The sequence below is a fragment of the Anser cygnoides genome, chromosome 2 (genome assembly GCF_040182565.1).
Source record: "Anser cygnoides isolate HZ-2024a breed goose chromosome 2, Taihu_goose_T2T_genome, whole genome shotgun sequence".
Taxonomy (NCBI): domain Eukaryota; kingdom Metazoa; phylum Chordata; class Aves; order Anseriformes; family Anatidae; genus Anser; species Anser cygnoides.
The window spans coordinates 72,400,839-72,422,631 of NC_089874.1; the positions used below are offsets into that span (position 1 = coordinate 72,400,839).

The following is a 21,793-nucleotide window of genomic DNA, read 5'->3' on the forward strand; positions in this document are numbered from 1 at the left end:
TTAAGCTTTCAAGTAGTTCCTGTTCTATATTGGAAATAATTTTCTAGCCATATCAAAGCAGATTATTTGAGCACATTAAATTCACCTAGATATCCAAACAAACCCCAGAAGTTAGATCCTCTGCAACACTGATAAATATTGAGCAAGCTGATGAGTTTTATTTGGACTGCTTTGTTATTTCCAGGGTGATTAAGGGTATGTGGGAGCCCAGGAATGGATGGCAGTCTGTAAATAAAGTTAATTTCAAAATGCTAATGAAGCCAGTTTTCACACATAAAGAATATGAGAGACAGCGATTTCACTGATCTTTAGGGTCTCTTGGGATGGCAGGTCTAGAAGGCAAGATGTGACCAAAAGAAAAGACAATAGAGCTAGTGAACAACGTCACAGTTTAACACTCATAGTAATCAGGGCACAAAACAAGAAGAAAGAAAATGATAACAGAAAGCAGCATCTTCTGGGGCTTTACCTTCCATCAGTACATGACTGACTTTACAGCTAAAAGCTTTGCCAAATATCTAAGAGTGGCTAAAGAGCTCCAGATGAGCTCCTAAAGCCTAAGTTTTACTATGATTATGCTAAGAGTCTTGCCACATAATCCAATAATATTCTTGGCTACTACTACTGCCTTCTAAACTTCTCCTTTCCTGCCTGTCAGACGTGCTGTAAAAAATGAGCTAGAAATACAGATTTTATTGTTTCTCCAGACCTTAGAGAGAGAGAAAGGGAGAGAGATCCACAAGCTGTGATGAGTCCAGCTTAAAAACTCACTTAAGATTCATCTTAGTTGCACAATGAGCCTGTTACCATAAACTACCCTTCCCCAGAGGTGAATGATTCCAGGTGTTTTCAACTGCCTTGACAGGGAGAGGAGGGTGAGCAAGCTCTAGGATGCTCCCCAGGAAGACCAGGCTTTATGGTGGGGGTTACCTTACACACCCCCATCCACTTCTTCAGTGGTGGAGTTTGAGTACCAATTTTAAGACCAGATATCTATGTAGCAGTACGTGCTTGTCCATTTGCCAGCACATTAGGAGCAGCAACTTTAAAAAAAAAAAAAAAAAAAAAAGGCTTCAGATCTTCAAATGCCTTTTCCAAGTTGCTGCAAAGCCAAAGTAAGAAAGGCCGAAGGCAGTAGGGAAGCTGATGGCTGGCAGGAAGATGCTCTGGTGCTAGGCTCTAACTACACCTTCCTGACCTTCCTGCGCAAACACAGATCTAGAATTGTCCTGTGAAGGACGCGGTATATGGGGTGCATATGGGACTGAAGGAAGTGTCATCTCCCTGCTACAAGCAGAGTCCTACTGATCCATGGGGAAGATGTGCAGCAGTGGCTCTGCAAGTCATGATAAGGAATGATCACCTGATGGACCAGCAAACACTAAAGGTGCTTCCCAGATGGCCCGCAGGAGGGCAGAGCTTTGGCTGTAGGAGCTGTTTTTGTTTCCAGAGATTGCAGGAGCTGTTTTTGTTTCCAGAGATGGCAGAAGTGGAGAGGAATAAAGGAGGGTAGGGAGGGGAGGGAAGTCTTCGATATTTCTGGTGACCTGCTCATGAAAACTTTGGGAGATTTCAAGATCCAGGTCTGAAATTTGACTTATTTAAAGATAAAGGTATTTCAAATATTCAACTTGGAGACCTGTAAAACAGACAAGTCTTCTGAAGAGAAAATCTGACCAGAATTGACCTCTACAAGAAAGGTAAGATAGATCTTCCCAAGGGAAATAAACCTCTCACTAAGTACAAATAAAAATAACCTAAGTAAGGTAACACACTAGTAATATTAAGTAAAATCAAGCAGATGTGTAACTGACTTTTTAACCAGCCTCTGCGCATGTTAGTAGAGTAGTCTTGTTACAGGCTGTCATTTTTTATTCTCTAGAGCAGGTCTCAGCTCTGATTAATTTGGAACTCAGACACACAACCATGCTAGCACAGTCTAACGAGTCTTCTGAGCCACACTGATGTCACATGCAAATGCCTTTCAGGCCACAACAAAAGCAAGATAATTCAACTATTTTACCAGTTGTGAAAGATGGATTATAAGTCACTTTGCTTTTTATTTGTGGAAGACAAGGGGCACACACAAGCATCCCCCTTCCACAGTGTAGTAGATGTACAGTAACTTGTTGCGCTCTAAGCTTGTAGCACACTGAGCTGATCTGGCTTTTACTTATTTCTCTTGTGCTGACTGAGGCTTTGAAAGCAACATCAGGCAATAGAGAATTTAGGGATAAAAGGGTGCTTGGAAAACACTCCAACATCCCTACCTGGCATATGATGGATTGGGAAGGCAGCCATATGTCTCAAACCTAACACAGCACAAGTAACATTCACACATGACCAAGCTTAAAATCTCTTGTTGTGTGTGTCTGTATACACATATATAAAATGAACGAGGAAATGTCTCTTTATAGAGAGACTGTGCCGGGACATAGAGCTGGATTCCCTCTTTTAGAGTGATGCCTTTAAAAAAGGAGACAGGACTGCTGGTAGAACCCACAGTCTATGAAATTCAAGTAATTGGTAATTTCTGATCCTTGTAGATCTCTCCCTCCTCCTCCTCCTCACCCTCCTCCTATTTTTTCTACTTAACTATTTCTGATTATTCTTTGACAGATTGAAGACAGGGACAGAGGTGACAGCAGACAAGTACATGTTGCTTGCTTCTCCCCAGATAATTCCTTATCCCAATGGGTCAAAAACTTGAGGAGAAAAAAAAAAAAAGGTAAGAATTTCTGGTCCTATTCCCTATGTCATTGCTATAGAAAGCTTGTATCCAGGGATAAACACACTTCCATTAAGGGGGTCTTTGGAGCTCATGTACAGCTCTGTCCCAGCTGGAGCTCCCAGTACATAGCGTGTTCAGCATTAGCTACAAACAGCAAGAGTTTTGTGGGTTTGTTTGTTTGTTTGAAAAAAAAAAAATGTTCTCTAGCTTTGTGTGCTCGCTATGCCTCCCTCCTTAGGAAGAGCATCTTACAGATGTGCATGCCACAGCTCTCAGACTGTGACAGCAGTCACCCAGTGCTATGGCTTTTGTCCAGCTGAGGTTAGAAAGGGAAACCACTTGTTCCCACTACATTCAGAACCAAATGGCTGTCCCTCAGCCTAGTGGTGTAGGAAGAGGAAGCAGTAAACTCCCAGGGCTCGAGAGGGAGCAAGGAAATTTTTATAGCTCAGAAAATTCTAGATCATTATTATTTAATTATAGCTCAGGAATTTTTGGATCTCAGCTATGAGATCTCAAGCTGTTTCTCTTGGGGATCCACGCTTGTCTTCCCCCTTCCTTTTTTCTAGATCTGTAGGGTGGTGGTAGCAATCACAGAACAGCTGTACTTGTCTGCAATTGTACCCCCCAAAAATGCACTGCAAAAGACTACATGAATAACAGTCATGCAATAGTCTCATCCAAATGCAGCTAGAGCCAAGCAACTATGACGCCTGATGTTCACCCAAAATGACTGGTTTAATCAGAACCCATTTCTCCCAGATGATGACATCCCACAAAAATATCATGGGCTATTACAGCGTAACATAGCAAATACTACTTCTTGATCACACACAACAGGTAACCATTCAGTTTACTTGCTGCTTATGGTACTAGATATTGAATCCTTGACTGGAGCTCACACATAGCACCTTGTAGAGCCACCAGTAAGAGGAGGTGGAAACCACTGGAGAAGAGTTTGCACCTTGTCTTCAAACATCCCCTGCAATGAGCTTGCAACCAAGTAGAGCACAGTATCCAGAGGGCAGGGCTAGGCATCTATCCCAGAATGGCTATTTGAAGCCAAAGGTGGGGGATAAGAAACAATGCATTATCCAAGATAGTTATTCATCTGAGTTTCTCCAGACAGGATGTACACAATGGATATAACATAGTCCTTAATGAATCTGGAAGCTCCAATATCAGCCTGAAAGAAATGGAAGCTCTAATGTTCGTAGGTTATAGTTAAGTGCATTTCCTCACTCCTCTTTCCACCCCATGTCAAATTATTTGCCAGAAAAACAAACAACTTCAGATGAATTACAACCATTTTTAAATGTGTTCGAAATTCCATGACCAATTTTACAAATTAAGAAGAAAAAAAAGCCAGCTAGACATGTTCAAAGATTTTTCCTGATATTTCCTAAATAAGAAAATTTATAGCAACATTTTAAAATTGAGCTTTATTTTTAAAATTTTGTGAGTAAACATAGTTATCTGAAAATGAAACATTTGATTCTCTCTTCAAACTCCTTAGCTCAGCTAAGAAACCAAGCACTATTCCAGTTCTATCTTTGGTTGTTTGTAAAACATTTCCAGGACTCGGTGTTGCTTTTTTTTTTTCCTCCACCCTATGAAAACAAATACATTACTCTTAGTGTAATTAAAAAAAATAAAAATAAAAAAAGTCTGCAACATTTAAAAAAGGGAAAAACTGGTCTGTCTGGACTTAATGGTGAGTCTGGCCCCAGAGGACACACTGGATTTCCTGGAGTGAAGGGAGCAGCTAGGAAACAAGGTAGCAACCCCAAAGTCCCTACAGTTAGTTCACAAAGCAGAGTTGCACAGTTGGCTTAGGTGGATACCAAGATCTTGGAGGTAAGGTGCATGTTGAATGACAGCCAAGTTCCATTGAACAATTTTATCCTCTATTTACCATTTATTCAGCCATTAAACATTAAATGCAGCTTCATAGGAACAGGAAGTCTTTTATACAGTAAAGGGTTTACTTGTAGTCAGATACTCAACTGTATTCAGCAACAACAGCTCCTGAATGGCTTTCTCCAATGGGATAGAAAGGTTTGCAAAGCAATCCGGATAGGCTGGATTGATGGGCCAAGATCAATTGCATGACATTCAACAAGGCTAAGTGCCAGATCTTGGGTCATAACAACCCCATGCAGAGGTACAGAATCACAGAAGAGTGACTGGAAAGTTGCCCAACAGAAAAGGACCTGGGGCTGCTGGTCGACAGCCGACTGAACATGAGCCAGCATGTGTGCTTGGTGTGCTCAAGTGGCCAAGAAGACCAATGGCATCCTGGCCTGCATCAGAAGCAGTGTGGCCAGCAGGACCAGGGAGGTGATTGTCCTCTCATATGCGGCACTGGCGAGGCCACACCTCGAGTACTGTGTTCAGTTTTGGAATTCTCACTACAAGGACGTCGAATTGCTCAAGTGTGTGCAGAGATCAGTGAAACTGGGGAAAGGACTAGAAGAGATGACCTATGAGGAGTGACTGAGGGAACCGGGGTTGTTTAGTCTGGAGAAGAGGAGGCTGAGGGGAGACCTCATTGCTCTCTACAGTTACCCGAAAGGAGGTTGCAGTGAAGGAGGGTGTCAGTCTCTGTTCTCAGGTGACAAGCAATAGGATGAGAGGAAGCAGTCTCAGGTTGCAGCACTGGAGGTTTAGATGGGATATAAAGAAGAATTTCTGCCCAGAGAGAGTGATCAGGCATTGGAACAGGCAGACAAGGGAAGTGGTGGAGTCCCCACCCCTGCAGAAATGCCCTCACAGAGCTTCCCACCAGACTAACTCTGCCATAAAATAAATTGCTTATAAACTACTAAAGCTGAAATTGTCTCCAAAACATTATGAACGGAACCCCAAATATTGCTGTCTTTATTATATGATGCAGTTATACAGGTACAAACTGTGCATTTGTTGCTACTGTGAGGAGGAAAAAAAAAAATCACAGGTATATAATTGTTAAACACCAGGCTAGCTAACACAGGTCAGAAAGGTGGCAGAGAGCCTATGTACAACCTGCCTTGAGGGACCTAGGAGTTGTTCTCAAGTTACTTGGCCATGTAAAAGTAAAAATAAACTTTCCATGTATAACATTATTCTGAGACAGTTACGTATTACAAGTAAATCCTGCTCATCTCAGAACAGCCTAGTTGCACATAAACGTCAAAGTAACTATTCCAAATTTATATTATAAAAATATGTAGAAATTTGAAATTAACCCCCCCCCCAAAAAAAAAAACCCACACCACACTGCATAATTTAACATTGTCACATAATTGTTATTCTGTAAATATTCCCTATCCATCTTTCATATTCACAAGGATACACTATTAATCAACTGGGCCATTTGTGCATTACCAACCAGCAGAAGACAGATAAAACTCTGTCTCCAGCACTGCTGCATTGTGCAAACCGTATGGTCCTATGCAGCAGCCTTTTCCCAGCCCACTGCCTCAGGCAGGAGAACATCAAATGCACAACATCAAGGCAACTAACTCCATCAATGAAACCCTTAAAAATAAATTCCAATCCTGTTCAGAGCATAGCCCAGTTCTCTAAGGAGCTGACCCTGCTAATAACTGAACCATTCCCAGCCATTGCAGCCGAGTCAGCACGCACGGCACTCATTTCCCATTGAACAGGGCCAGCATCACCTACCCCCAGGTGCAGGGAGGAAGCAGGAGACGCAAATCTGGAATATTGACTCTGACCCACAAGGCTGCTAATGAACACACCTAGCCCAGCACGCCTCCCTGTACAGGGAAGTGCTTGCAGCCACAGGCTGGGCCAACAAGTCTACCCTGGCTTTTTAATATTACGGAATTAAGTGTCTCAGCAGCTGAGATGAAAATTTAAAGTTGCTAGCCATCTTTTAAAGTGAATGAACAAAATTCATTTTGTCTTTACTGCAAGAGAGGTGCGGAGCCTATGAACACCCTTCCCTAAATCCCCACACTCATCTCTGCATCCCCACACCACCACTCCACGACAAAATACAGCCTGCCTACTCCTCAGATCCCAGGTACTGCTCTCCCATCTCACAAACAACAGGCACTGCTGCAAAAACCTACTGTCCTCAGCCCTACAACACCCTGCCCTTCTTGGTGCAATCACCTACCACGCCTCTCTCCCTTTTTTACTACAGAGGTCTCCATTTTTTTTATTAGCACCACTGAGTTTCCAGTTTCCTGCCCCACCTGCTGCCTGCGCTGGCTCAGCTGCTACTCAGGCCTCTTGATGTCCTGCCCCAAACACCTGTGGTCAAAGGAGGCCACCACTGTCCAATGTTGCACTAGAGTCTGCTGCTGGAGTGTATGTGAGAAGAAAGCACAATCATCATAATTTATAGGAGATGAACTTATATTTAGGCCACCACAACAAGCGTTGATCCATAGGATAAAAGGTTGATTTAGCAGTAAGAGATGTAATACGCACAGACAGCTTTAAACAACCCACCAGAGATGCCAGGAATGTCATTGTGTGAAGCGTAAGCACAGTCCTTGTGGCTGTGCCACAAAGAGCACGCAGGATTCCACTGTCCATGTAAACCACAGGGGTGCATGCGCCCAACAGCAGACTTTTCTTCAGTAATGAACAGTTTTATCTTTACTGTAGAGCCCAAGAAGCTCCTAGCTATTCAAAACTGTGGCAAGAGCTTGTGATTAAGGTTTTCTTAAAAAAAAAAAAAACAAACTGTTTCTTCTTAACAGTCAGAAAACCATTCAAGAACTGGATCTTCCCCTGCAGTACATCTAACAGACTTCAGATGTAGACATAACCCCCCCCCCAAATATCTGTGGAAGTTCCTAGGAGACAGGTTGTACTTTCTCACCTACTTTCTTGATTTGTAATAGGCCATTTAGTTTCTTAGTCCAGCAACAGGGGATACTTTACATATAGCAGAGTGTTTAGACACTGTTCCGATCTTCAGAAAACATTGGAAATGCTTTTCAGGTTAGGAGCTTCACTTCAGCTGGAAACAAAATTACCATAACCCCATCTATTCCTCACCCCAGAAAGGGAACATGCTGCAAAAAACAGGCAGCGTCATTAACAGTGATTAGCATTCGTGCCTATCAGTTCCCTCTTTTTATCTGTAGCAACTGATAACATTCATAGACAGGTAAAGCTCCTACAAATAAAGCTCTGTAGCAGCAGTTGTCTAAAACCGTCCTGAATTCTTTAAAGTGATCACACAGGTAAGTACACAATGCCTACCCCGAGGAATCTGCACTGTACTGTGAATGGGAGAGGACAGGACAGTCTCAACCTATACAGAACATTTTCTGCTATGGGCTGAGGAACGGTCATGGCAAAAAAAAAAAAAAAAAAAAAAAAAGCAGTTTCAGACCACACTTGTGTCCTCTAATCCTGTGGTCTTCTTTCTTAGCTCAGACAAAATCTCAGGTAAAAGGAGGCAGCAGGCAGCCAGCAGCCAGCAGTGCACAACAGGCAACAGCAAGCCATCATGTGAACAATACCTTCTTGTCCTTTTCTCAACCTAGGCTTTCAGGGTGGTATTACAGGAGGTGACCATTCAGGTTTTGAAAGATCCTCCTATCCCACCACACTGCTTGGTTAAGCCCTGTCACTTTATCTTTGTTCTGCTCATTGTCCAAAATTGCATGGTGAACATGGGAGAATCTGACACACAGTTTCTCACAGCTGCAGACAATGGGCTGGATCATGAGCAGAAGAAATATGATTCTGGTCATCATCGAGCCTATAATCAACTGTGGAAACTGGCTTTCTGCTTCAAGGATATAGTTTCCATTATTGGTGCTATCTTAATCTTCCTACTGAAATACAGAATCAGAAGTCTATATTCATCAAAAATGATGGATCATGAAAAACAAAGTGCCTATACACTATTTTTATGACAAAGCTAGGATTTACTGCTTTTTTTAATGGTTCTTTCTTTCTTACCTCTAAGAATATCCATAAGCTAAATTTAATAAGCACACAACAAATACTTTACAATTTCAAAAGTTTATTGCCCAGAATATCTGACTTGGTGCAGTTAGATTTATATTTTTTGTTGTTACATGGAAATCAAGCAAAACAGTAGAAAACAGAGGGAACAGTAAAACAAAACCCCAGCCTAATAATAGCCCTTTATGCTTAAGAAATAGCCCAAGTTATGCTTAAGAAAATGGCTAGCCAAACATACAGAAGTAGAACATGTGGAAGACAGAGCCTTTCAAGTTATAGTATAGATTCTACAGCAGTATTAAAGGTATTTTCTGTCCATATTGTTAGTATTTTTTCTTCACAATAGGAAATTGAGAAAGGCCTGTGTTGAGGGAAAAAAAATCTTCAAGACTTTAAAACCTCAGTTATCAGCTTATAGGTTGACAGTTGCAGTTAAAAGAAGGCAAATAATAGAGTATTTAAAATATACAGAGACCCATTAAAAATCCAAACACTAGAAGGAAATGGCAACTGAAAGTCCAAATTCACAAATAAGACTTTCTGCATTTCCGTAATCTGTACTCCAGAAATCTGCATTCAAGCATTTTACAGCTTTTTCAGAAGAAAAGTTGAACACACCCAGGAAAGACTTAAAAGTTTGTTTTGGCCATGTCTTTATTTCTTTTGTTTCAGCAACATGATTTTGCTTGGGCAAGTAACAATAGGACCACCAAACCATATTGCTTTGGGTTTTACTTTGGGTTCTTCTGTTGTTGTTGCTCTAGGAAAGGGGATATAGATTAATCTAGACGATATTAAAATGCAGACACATTGCCTCATTTACTAGCGCCCAACAGACCCACTGCTGAAGGTTGAGTATGAGTAAGAATAAGAAGAGGTTGCCGATGCATCAAAACTTCCCCTCCTAGACCCACTGCGTGAGCCTGAACGTGAGCCAGAGCGAGAGCCAGAGCGAGAGCCAGGTGCTGAGGAGACATTGTAAGGACTGGATATACCTTTAGATGAAACAGAGGCTGCTTCCAAGAGTTTAAGACCAGTGATGTCTTCCACCATTGACCGACTCATTGCATCTTTGTAGGATATTTTCAGCTTGGTCTTGGGGCAGGTCAGAATTTTGGGATAGCTGTTGGTGTCTTGCAACTTCTGGGCAGCACGACCATCAATCAATCCATTTCTAATGGCTTCTTCAGTGCTTATTCTTCCACGTACTTCTGGGTCCACAAGACCTCCAGTGAGGTACTGGAATTCAAGGAACCGCTGCCCAGCCTCATAAGGCAACCATTTTTCCTTCACCGCTTCCGCTGCTGACATCCTCTTGCGTCCACCCTTTATGCCTTCAAACCCTAGGAAGGCCTTCTGCGCTGGTTTGAGCCGTGTGGCCATATCCTGATCAACGATACCTTGATTGGCAGCTTCCTGAAGGGAAAGCCTCTGGCCTGTGGTAGGGCATATTATGCCCCCAGTGCAGGCCTGGGCTTCAAGCAACCGTTGTCCAGTGATGCTGTCCACAATGCCCCGCTGTATAGCTTCTGAAATGGAGATTTTCTCCAAGTTTTCGGTGTCAAATATGGCTGCAATGGGACTGCACTCCTCCATGGTCTCTGAGAATGAACCACTCCTTATCATCGAGGAAGAACTCCTGACACTCAGCACTGTGGGAGACCGAGTCACTGACTCATGCCGAAACACCTCATCAGTGCCATTACGGCAGGAAATCATGTCTGCAAACTGTGTCAGGCTTAAACTGCCAGAACGGTACTGGTCAAAAAACTTCCTCTCCACCAGACCTTTATCAATAGCATCTTGTATATCATACTGGCTACCTGTTTTCCTGTCAACAAGGACTACTCTACTGCTACCATCTGATCCTGTAATAGTTATTTCTTCCCACTCACACTCCTGTTCAGCTAGCTCTGTATAGGTATCATAATCTATGAGGCCTTTGCTGTACGCCTCCTGCACTGACATTTCCCTGTTTGTTTCTGGATCTACAATGACAACCCGGCGCTTCCTAAGGGTGTTCTTCTGTGAGGTGTGCACCACCTTCTTCTTTTCTCTCAAGGGTAGAAGGCAGAGACCTGTTGCTTCATCCTTTATGCATCTTTCTTTCAGCTGCAAGTAGGTCAAGTTCTCTTCTGTATTGGGATCAAAAAACCCTTTGGTGTCATCACTTGGATCACTGAGGATCTGGTTGAGCTCCTCGTTGAAGTAGCCACGCTTGTAGGCCGTCTCTACTGGCAAGCGGTAGCTTTCTTTGGGGTCGATGATTCCGCCAGTAGCAATCTGGGCCTCCAGCAAACGAATGCCATGGCCTCTCTCTATGAGCTCTTTGTTCATTGCTTGAAACAGAGAAATGATGTTTCCAGTTTCTGGGTCTTTGTACCCAGTGACAGCTCTTTCAGCAGAGAGAAGTTTCTCTTTAAATTCAATTCCAACAAGACCTCTTTTGTAAGCTTCTTCAACAGGCAGCCTCACATTGCTGACAGGATCTACTATGAACCCTGTGGCTGCCTGGGCTTCCAGGAGTTCAAGGGCTGTCCCTGGTCTAACCAAGCCTATTTTCATAGCCTGGTAAATGCCAAGTTTCTCTTTAGTAGCCTCATTGTAGATACCTGCAATACAACTAGAGCCCTGAAGGAAATCAATAATTCTCTCACTCACTTCTTCCACTGTAATTGCACCTCTTTCCAAGTCATTCCTTGTTGACTCCTTAATAATTCCAGCCTCAAGCAACGCATCTGCTGAGACAGGCTGCCTGATCCCTTGGAAAGACATACTTCTCTTCTGCACTGGGAGGAGGAGCAAGCCAGTATGTGGCTCAATTCTGCATTTTTCTTTCAGCTGCATGTAAGTGACTGCCTTTTTGGTGGTGGGATCAATGAAGTTCTTTGTAGCACTTTGGCAGTTGTTCAGAATCCTGTACAGGTCTTTGTCAATCAACCCACGAGATAAAGCTATATCTTTGGGTAGGAAAACACTGTTGACAGGATCAACAATCCCTCCTACAGCCAGCTGGGCTTCAAGCAGACGAATCCCAGTTTCTCTGTCAACTAAGTTTTTCTTGATGGCTTCAGATAGTGGCACAGTTTTGCCCGAGAAAGGATCTTTAAATCCTGTAATAGCCTTTTCTGCTGTGTAAATTTGTTCTCTGTCATCAAAATCAATCAGATCCCTGGCAATAGCACTGTCCACAGTTAATACCTCATTGCGGTGTGGGTCTATCACACCTCCTGTTGCTGCCTGGGCTTCCAAGAGCAGAACTGCGTTTTCTGCTGTAAGCAGCTGGTTCCGTTTGGCCTCAACAAAGGAGTACTTCTGTCTGGGCAAAACAGACACTCCTGCAATAGCACCTGCCCCTTTGAGATAGGGTTCAATGTCAGCAGCAACCTCTTCCACTGACCTCTGCCCCTTCAGCAGTTTATCCAATGTGACTTTGTCTATAATTTGACACTCATACAGCTGCATTGCTGTAATCTTCTTCCGCAGCCCACTGAACAGCAACTTGGAGGCATCAATACAGAAGTCTTCCTCAGTCTGCGTAGACCTGTGAGACCCATACGGGCGTTGCTTAAGTTTCTCAATCTCTCTTTGCAACCTGAGACGCTCAGACTCCAACTCTGACTGGTTTTTGACAGCAGTCTCTTCCAGTCTGCATCGGTATCTCTCCTCAATCCGTTTAATCTCCATCTGCAGCCTTTCAATCTCAGTCCTCAGGGTGTTCTTTTCCCTCTCGCTCTTCTCTCTCTCACACTGGATCTTCCTTATGGATTCCTCCGTCCGGGAGTGCTGGCTCTTCCACTGATTGAGATCATTCAGGATTTGTTGTTTCTCACTTTCCAGGCGTTGCTTCAAACGAGACTCTGATTCCAGGCTAACTTTCAAACGGTTCAGCTCCTCTTCTAATCTCTGCAGCCTGGCTTTGTCTTGCTCCAAAGCACTCATTTTTATCAGCAAGGTTTCTCTTTCTTGCATAATGTGACTATACTGATTTTTGGATTCTTGAATCCTATTGGAAGCCTAAAATTTTAAAGAAATAAACCAAGACAGGATGGTTAGAGTTATGTTCTCTACTTACAATGCTCTTCAGCCTGTCATTTAACCTGCAGCAATCTGCCACTGGAAAATGTTCTAGTCACTGCAGTGCCTTACCCAAGACCATGGACACACAGATGAACCACTGAAGGTACATCTGTCCCTTCACTGACAGTATCTCTAGTACCAGAGACTCCATTCTGTTACTCTTAGTCAACATTTTCTGGTGATTTAGTTAGTTCTTCATGGCTTTTTAGTACTTCTCATACTGCACCTACATATGCACAGAGCATTCAAGATTCAGTAAGAGTCTGATGACCAGTAGGTGTACACTGGCATAGTTCTACTAACCTGGGTGAATTTACATCAGCTAAGGACTGGCCATAAGTGGATAAAAAAGGAAATATGACTCACTTTTTCCTTTACTATTAGTTTCACGTTACTCCAAACAATTTTACTTGTGTTCCTTTACACTTTAATTCCCTTTAGTTCTTCATATATGTATATATATACACACACATATACACAAATATCTACAGGCACGTATGCACATGCACATTCAAATGCAGTCCATATTAAATGGAATGCAAGTTTACATAATTTGTAACATGCATATATATGTACACGTCAGATAATGTTACATATTAATATTTTTCAATCAGTATTAAGATTATAAAAATAAAGAAAATAAAAACTTAGTAAAGGAAATAGCTGAGAAAGAAAGTATGGAGGGAAAGTACAGAAAAAAGTAAAGAAGTATTTTCACAAGTTCTTACTTTTGTATATTTAAACATTAGCTCTTTGAACAAGGCAGAAGAGTAAAAGAACAAAAAAATGTTTTCTTTAACCTATCTATACTGTCACCTCAAGCCTACGGAATAAGGGCCAATAGTGAAATTTACAAGTGCCATTAGTGACTTAGGAACTGAAGTCCCAACAGTTAATGAAATTTAGGTTTTAAGTATTTTAGGTACAGCTGACTACACCACCTTTCATTCGTCCATTTAGTCAACACTTTACACAGCTAAGCAGCACTGTGACAGCTTGTTTGTTGTGGTTTACTTTATGATACAACTTACGTCAGCCTCAGAGGATGGCTTTAACACATCCAAATGGAGCTGGCCAAAACAGCTCTGGGAAGCACACAGCCAAAGCACAGTGGTACTCCATCTATTCTCATTTTCCCTTAGGATGGTTTGGTGGAGACTGGGGTACAGACCTAGGGTTTCCTTCAAGCTGAAGGCAAGGCCCAACTAGATGACAGAGTTTACAGTTTCCTATCACAGTTCCCAGGGAGTAAAGAGGCTAAGAGAGCGGCCAAATCCTGCAATTTTTCTTTTAAAATTAACAAGGGAAGGGGCCATAAAAGGGATATTAGTCACAAGTACAGTGAACTCAAACAGTAAGGGGTGAAGTAAGTTGGTTCAAATGGACATTGCAATTAATTATATATCTGAGAGATAGTAAAGCTGGGATCAAAATATGTGTGAATACCTCTAGAGCCTGCTTTTGGAATTTTTCAATTTCCTGTCTCAATTTTTCCCTTTCTTTCTGTAAATCATTAATCAACCCCTGAAGTTCCAGGGTTTGCTTGCTGCTTGTCTGAAGCTGATTCTTTAGTTCAGCAATGGTAGTATTTTTCTCATCAACTTCACTTCTGACCATTCTGAGATCATCATACTCCAATCTAACATTTCGCAGCTCTTCTTCCAGTAACAAGTGTTCCTTGGTTAGGTTCTCAGTGAGAGACTGAAGCCTTTCAATTTCTATTTTGCACTCGTTCAAGTTTTTGCTCTTCTCCTCAGAGGTTTTCTGTAAGTGCTCATATCGTAGGTGAGCCTGCTTTAATTGCTCCTGTTCTTGAACCAACTGACGGCGTAAAGTCTCAATATCAGATGTGTATTTTCTTATCTCCTCCATGTATCTCTGCTTCTCTCTCACATGACCATCTAATACTTCTCTTTGGTGTCTAAGGTCATCTTCATTCCTCTTCTTTACAATAGACACTTCCTCTATCTGCTGTGTGAGATTAGTTATTTTAACTGATTGCTCTCTCAGAGATCTCCTCATGCTTTCTATTTCCTCTTCCAGTTTCTTTCTCCTGGCTGTCTCTTCCATTACACTTTTATTCTGCCTGCAAAGTTCCTCTTCCAGCTTATGCTTCTGGATCTGCAAGTCTTTTACAGTGCTTTGGAACTTTGCACTTTCTTGATCCCTGCCTTTTTTCTCTTGCGAAACTCTTTCATAGTCAATTTTCAATCTGGCCAGTTCCTGCTCTTGGATCCTCAGCTTGTTAATTGTCTCAGTAGCACTCGTGTTTGCTTTCTGCAGGTCAAACTGGACTCTTTTTAACTGACTGTTCTCATCCTCTAGTTCTTTTCTTTGACTTGTTTCTACATCCAACAACTTTCTTAGCCTTTCGATCTCTTTGTTTCTCTCTTTAATGGTCTTAGAAGCATCATCAAGTGACTGTTTGTATCGCATGCTTTCATCAGAGTGCCTTTGAATAACTTGTTTTAGCTCAATCTCCAGCTGCTGTTTCTTCTGAGAAAGCTCTGAGCCAGCTGCCTTCTGTTGCTGAGCATTCTCTTCTATTTTCCGTAGATTATCTGTTGTTTGACTTATTGTATTCTTCAGTCTCCTAATTTCCTCACACAAATTCCTATTTTCTCTCATGGCATTATCAAGCTGTGCTCTATAATTATTAGTGTCCTCTTCCTTTTGCATGGTGACCTGGTGAATTGTGGTCTTTGTGATATTAATCTCAGTTTCATATTTGTTCTTTAAGCTAATTATTTCCTCATCATAACTGTTCCTTACCTTAGCCAATTCATTTTCAAGTTCCCATCGGCTTTTAGCCTCTTCCTGAAGCTGAACCTTTAGCCTTTCCAGCTCCTTAGTTTTATCCTGAATAGTAGAGGCAGCCTCTTCAAGAGCCTGCTTGTACCTTGAGTTGTCTTCACCACGAAGCTGAATGATTTGTTTCAGCTCCAGCTCTAACTGGTGCTTTTGCTGTGACACCTCAGAACTGCAAGCCTTGTGCTGAAGAGCATCTTCCTCTGCCCTCCTCCGCTGATCTGTGGTTTGCAGAATGGCATCATTCAGCCTCACAATCTCATCCTTAAGGTCTCTGTTTTCTCTTGTCAGTCTGTCAACCTGGGCTCTGAGACCTTTTGCATCATCATCTTTCTGTGCAGCTATCTGCTGGATTGTAGTCTTCTTAATATTAATTTCAGTTTCATACTTGTTCTTTAAATTACTCATCTCCTCGCTAAACTGGTTCCTTACCTTAGCCAGCTCATTTTCATATTCCCTCTTCCGTGTGCCTTCGTCCTGAAGAAGAACCCTTAATCTTTCTATCTCGTACTCCTTCTCCTTGATGACCTTCTCAGACTCTAATTTTTGCCAACCAAGGCTGTCTTTCTCATTTTGTCTTGTTTTCTGCAGCTGGTCATAGTCATTCTTCTGCTGCTCATATCTGTCCTCCAGCAACTTCCTTTTCCTTTTCTCATCTTCAGTCTCGTAAGTCAACCTGGTTATTCTATCGTTGAGATCTTTTATTTGAGCATAGCATTTGTCCAGGTTTTGCTTAGCAGAATTTCCATCCATTTCAGCCTGCCTTTTCATCTCCTCCAAACTCATCAGCTTTGCTTTGAGCTGAGAAATGTCCATCTGGTACTTCTGTAGATTTTGTTCCAGGAATTTATGTTTGTTGTTTGTCTCTGAATTCGAATCCCTGGCAAGTCTGAGTTCTTCTTCCAGGAGTTCAATTTTGGTGGCTTTCATCTGCAAAACGATAACAGAAAAAGAAGGAAGGGGAGAGGAAAAAAAACACAGACATGTGACAACTGTTTCAAAGTTATCAAAAGCAATACAATATATAGTCACAAATCTGACAACTTACAAGATATGTCTAAAGATGTTTTTTCTTTGCTTCAGTAAGAGCTCGAAGTTTTTTTTTTTACTTAAAGTCATCCAGGCAAATTCTGGCAAATTCATTATTTATTCAGATTCAGATCTTATTCAGAAACCAACATGATGAATTTCAGAGGGAAACAATACTTGATGGAGGAGGGAGATGCCATACAGTTGGTAAAATCTGATGTACAAAGAGTTCACCAGCAAAAAATTAAATAGCCTCACTTAGAATCTCCATCTTTTTCAACTAGGGGATGCAAGTCACCTGTATATCACATCTTAAATGGTCTTCCCTGTTTCCTCTAAGCTGAATGGAGTTACTCCATTTAAAACATTAGATACCAACACTGTAGATACGGCCTGAAATGAGGTGTGGCCCCTTAACCACGAGGAGTAAGCTTTCAGCACTGAGATAATTGTATTCTTACTGAGGTCAACGCTCTGGGAGGAGGAGAAGAACCTCCTGCATGCTTTATCAAGCACCTCCTATTTACCACAAAGGCTTTTGTTCTTCACTTCACGTGTGACCTTGGAGGTAACCCTACAAGACACTGTACTCTTTAAAAAAAAGTTGCATGAAACTGCTTACATGCCTCCTTTGTGGCATACCACTGAGTCTCCTGTTGCTTGAGAAAGCTCAGGGTTTAGTTTTGTGAACTGTTTAGCACTGTACTAAAGCATAAAGTCTTCAACAATAGTGCTAACCTGTGATAAAAATAGAAAGTAAAGGAAATAAGAGGCAGATTACCTTCAAGTCCTCCATGCTCTTTAACATTTCACTTAAGAATTTGTAATAATCTCCTGATCTTGTAAGAAGCTCTATGTAGCGAGCCTGAGCCTCGCTAGCCTTGAAAAGAAAAGGGGAATTGTTATCAGCTTGTATTAAAGAGTTAGATATGAGCATACCTGTGCCTCAGACCATTTAAAGAATTCCAGTCCACTTGACAGCACATGCTACTTGACAAAGTAAAAAGCAAAGTCTCCTCCTCACAACTCCACACGACTTTCTGGGGATCCCAAGCATACATATTCTCCCTTCTGATAAACCCACACCTTTTTCAATATTATTTTCCCCCACGGTGCATATGATATTAAATGTAAGGCTCCATCCCCTGGTTCTTCGTGCTCTTCCTGTCTGACAGTCACAATTAATCTAAGTTAAACTTTTAATAGTGGTTAATTCCCAGGTTGAAAGTGACTATATCACTTGGGGCATGAATCTTACTTTCTCACAACATGTATATAATGGACATTGAGTAGGAAAGAGGTAAATTCCTGAGGGCTGTTCTACTGTCTAAATGAGCCCAAGTATGATTTTGCAGTGCAGCAACTATTCTGCAGTAATTACTTTTGCATATGCGCTTAGTACACATTACCAATGACAGTGCTAATTATTAGTATATAGCTGGATATGACTCATAATGATGAATAAATCTGCTCATACTGATGAATAAATGTAAATTCAAAAGATTGGTGGGGGAGGAAGGAAAGATACCTCTTGCAGAATCAGCACTGCAGGAGACTGAACCACACACTTCTTGATAGGTATGTTGAGCAATGTTTCTAATCCAGAACTGTAGGAAGCAACCTGAAGCTCATAATCCTGTAAAACAGCAGGGAAAAGTTCAGAACCATTTAGCAACTGCCAGAGAACTCTCTGGGGATCTGCAAATGCAAATAAAGGGTTGTATGGGGATTCTTTTGTTTAAATAGCTACGTTCTCCCTTGTTTATTTCTGGACATGTACAAACGACCCTCTCATTTGTGACCTCTGTCACAAACAAAGGCTCATCAGTTCAAGAACCACTGTGGAAGACTCAGAGGAGAATGACAAAGGTAAAGACACAACATATGCATTTTGCAAAGACAGCAAGATACGTGGTCCATTAATTGAGGGCTATCCTTCCAGAGGTGGAAAAATTCATTGGAACAACTAGTCTAGGTAGTGTTATCAACCAGAACTTCAGAGACTGTCTCTGTGTCTCTTCCATATCACTTTTGTCACACCATATATAGCAAGATCTTTGTCACAGAAACTAAGACCATTCCTCCCGCTAATCTGCATTTATCTTGCCTCCTGGACCAGATCCTAATCAGACCTACTTCCTAAGAGTAGAGAACAGATGGGTAGCTTATTTTTAAGATGTGAACTGGAAAGGTTGGTCTGGCTAGAAGGATACTTCAATTCTCCTGAAGAGAAGCTTTCACTGGTATCTCCCAAATCGTCCTGCCATTTTCAAGTGGCAAGTACACTTGATTACTTTCCTTATGTTTTGTACACAGAAGCGTTTTACCCCACCGACTTCTGCATACACACACAGAGAACTGACATTTCACCTGCCAGAGGAGCAGAGACAATGGGACAATGCCTGACCATGAGAAACCACACCCTGTAAAAATGCTGAAATCCAAGTACCTTAATTGCAGCCGAGCACTGATCTGCATGCTTGAGAAGCTCCTCAACTTTGTCTCGCTTCCCACAGATTTCACTGTGCAAGTTCTGTCAAGAAAAAAAGCGAGCTGTGAAGCACTCCCTCAGATTTGCCAGCATTTCCTCTCCTCTACACACTGCCTCCACCAGAAGGTACCTGCAGTATGAGACCACTGCAAACCCAGAGGTTTAGACCTGAAATGATGTGTAGCCACGCCATTTCCACAAAGGCAAGCACACTGCATGTGAGAAAGCTGTTCTCCAAAAGAACACCTACCAACTGAACAACCTACTGAGGTGGGGAGGGACAGCTGTGGACTCTAGCTTACACTTATTTACCCCATTTTTAATTTTATTTGGGGGCTATAATCTGTCCCATAAATTGCAAAAACATAAAGTTCCTTGAATTAATTCAAAGCTGCTGTGTAGAAGTGTCAGTCATTGTGCAGGAGACAAGCACAGTCTTGTTCATAATCTGTAGCAGTACTGACAGAAAATAAGAAGTATAATAATATTTTCTCTTTCGTAACTTCTACACACATGGTGTTTTTTGGTTGCTTGTATGTTATAATTCAGAACAGGCCACTGTGTTGAAGACTGCACTGATAGTGGTAGTTTCTGAATAGCAAAGCAATGTAAAGTCCAGTTAATTGCAGACAACTCAGTCAGGTGTTGCATACCTTCTGGTCATGTAGATATCTCATGATACTGTTGGAATCGCACAGCTTCATGGACTCGATAGAATCCTGCCTGCGCTTGGCATCACAGATCCATTTGCAAAGAGCCTGATACAGATCTCGGTAAGTTTTCAGCTGTTTGATCTGCCTTTCTAAATCCCATGATCTAGAAAAAAACAGGGAAAACTGTTAAAATGGGAAGTACATTCTCTTTCTTTAAACATTTTTCAGTAGTAAGACACCTTGATAAATACAGTAATGAACTAAGTAAAACAATGGGCAATCTCTAAATGGAGATTCTGAACAAGAATATTAAGTAGAAGAGTATTGTACTTGCTAGTGGTCACCTAATAAGGGTTTTTAGTCCCTTCCTTTTGAATATTTTGCAATACACAGAGGTTGGCACTTCCTGTCAATTAAGTAGGGGATGAAAAAAATCTTGCAGAGGTAATCAAGGTAACTGGCACACTTGTTCCCAATTTTCACCAAAATAAGCAGCAACTACTCAATTTTTATCACTAGGACCAGATTTGGCCTGAATTAAAAAAAAAAAAATCTATCAGAATATGCCTTCAGTTCAATAAAGTAATATGTATTTTTTTTCTCTTAGTTCTCAGTTTTTGTGCTTTATTTTTTTTTTAACCCTCAGGTAAAGGGTATTCAGTAATAAGCCTGATTGCTTTGATTAAGGGGCAAAATGTTGGCTAACTCCACAGCACATAGGCTCTACATTTTCTTGCTTGGTCTTACATAATTTCTTATAAAGCATGTTCAACTTATTCACAGTTACTATTTACAATTTACTACAGTCTTACTGCCCACAACTAATCTGTGCAACTTCACTTCCAGAAGACATTAGTTCTTTTAGACTTACTGTTAAGATGATCTTAGTAGTGATAGCAATAAGGAAGAAGCTACTAGGAAATTCAAGCAAACCTGTTATCTATCTGCTTTTCAGCCCTCTGCCAGCGGTCTATTAGTTGGGTAACTTTGTCAGAGAACTTTCCAATGTCCATATCATACAAGGTATATGACTGGCAAGACTGTGAGTGAATCTGAAGCATTTTCTGCAGTTCATTTTCAAGGGCATTCAACAGTGACTTCTTCATGTTTAGATCAGCTTTCATTTTCTGGAGGAAAAAATAATAATGTCATATTTTTTTTTTTACTTCAGAGGATACTCAAACCTAATCATCAACAGCATGTACAATGTGTTGGGATCTAAATACTCTGTTTCTAATTCAGCATAGTATGTATGTCAATGCCAACTGGAGTTAACTTATTTAAAGTGAAATATATCCTTTGGTACTTATTCTCAAATAGTTTACTGAACCAAAGCCCTCTCATGCCATACTTTGTAGGCATCATTTCAGTTTCTCAGAGCTATTTGAGCAGTTCCCAAAAAAGAGCCTGCCCTGCTTGTTCCTAGAAACAAATGACTAGAAAATTTCATTGCAATGTAAATAGCTGTAGGATCAAGACTCAGAATTGCCATACACAGTTTTTAAATACTTTTTTAAAAAATATTAGTTAAAGATCTGCACTGGTTACTTATGTTTTTTTCTTTCCTGATTTGCATTTTCATAAATATCTTACACAGAGATGTTGTTCTACACACACACAGTGGTATGTGTTCACATACTTGCATACTGTGGGGTAACACTAAATGGCATATACAGTGCAAGCAGTGCTCTCCATTGCACCCCCAGACATGGGGATGACTATATCCTCTGATAATATGCTCAAGCATTTATTTTTGTGTTAAAAACAACTCCCAGCAACTGAATCTGCAGCTTTCAGGTAATATGGTAGAAGAGTAACCTGGTTGTGCTCCATTTGTGCCACCTACACACCTTTTCCCTACTTCACCTCAGAAGAAAAAAGGAAGAAGGAACAACTATTCCACTAAAGGCACTCAGTGCACAAGAGGACCATCTCAATGGCAGATAAAGATTGCTTCTGCAAACCATCTTTGTGAACAGCAAAGTAATTACCCTTTGCCTTATCTAAGATGAGCAGTTCTCACTGTAAGATTTGAAATGGACTCTACAGAAAAAACAGGAC

At 41.3% G+C, this 21,793-nt stretch overlaps 1 protein-coding gene across 4 annotated transcripts in view; it reads right to left on the reverse strand.

The window, feature by feature from the left end:
* Positions 1–8,712: 8,712 nt before the first annotated feature.
* The window catches only part of DSP (desmoplakin), a 39,648-nt gene continuing 26,567 nt past the window's right edge, over positions 8,713–21,793 (reverse strand). For 2 of the 4 annotated variants that reach the window (XM_013179287.3, XM_013179288.3), the window contains exons 18-24: positions 20,666–20,859; positions 19,733–19,895; positions 19,038–19,121; positions 18,117–18,224; positions 17,370–17,468; positions 14,198–16,489; positions 8,713–12,688 (exon numbers count right to left, since the gene is read on the reverse strand). In XM_013179287.3, coding sequence (XP_013034741.3) covers positions 9,494–12,688; positions 14,198–16,489; positions 17,370–17,468; positions 18,117–18,224; positions 19,038–19,121; positions 19,733–19,895; positions 20,666–20,859 — 6,135 coding nt within the window. In that variant the 3' untranslated portion in view covers positions 8,713–9,493. The remainder of the gene's footprint in view (positions 12,689–14,197; positions 16,490–17,369; positions 17,469–18,116; positions 18,225–19,037; positions 19,122–19,732; positions 19,896–20,665; positions 20,860–21,793) is intronic. The other 2 variants (XM_013179290.3, XM_013179289.3) reach the window with 2 other exon arrangements.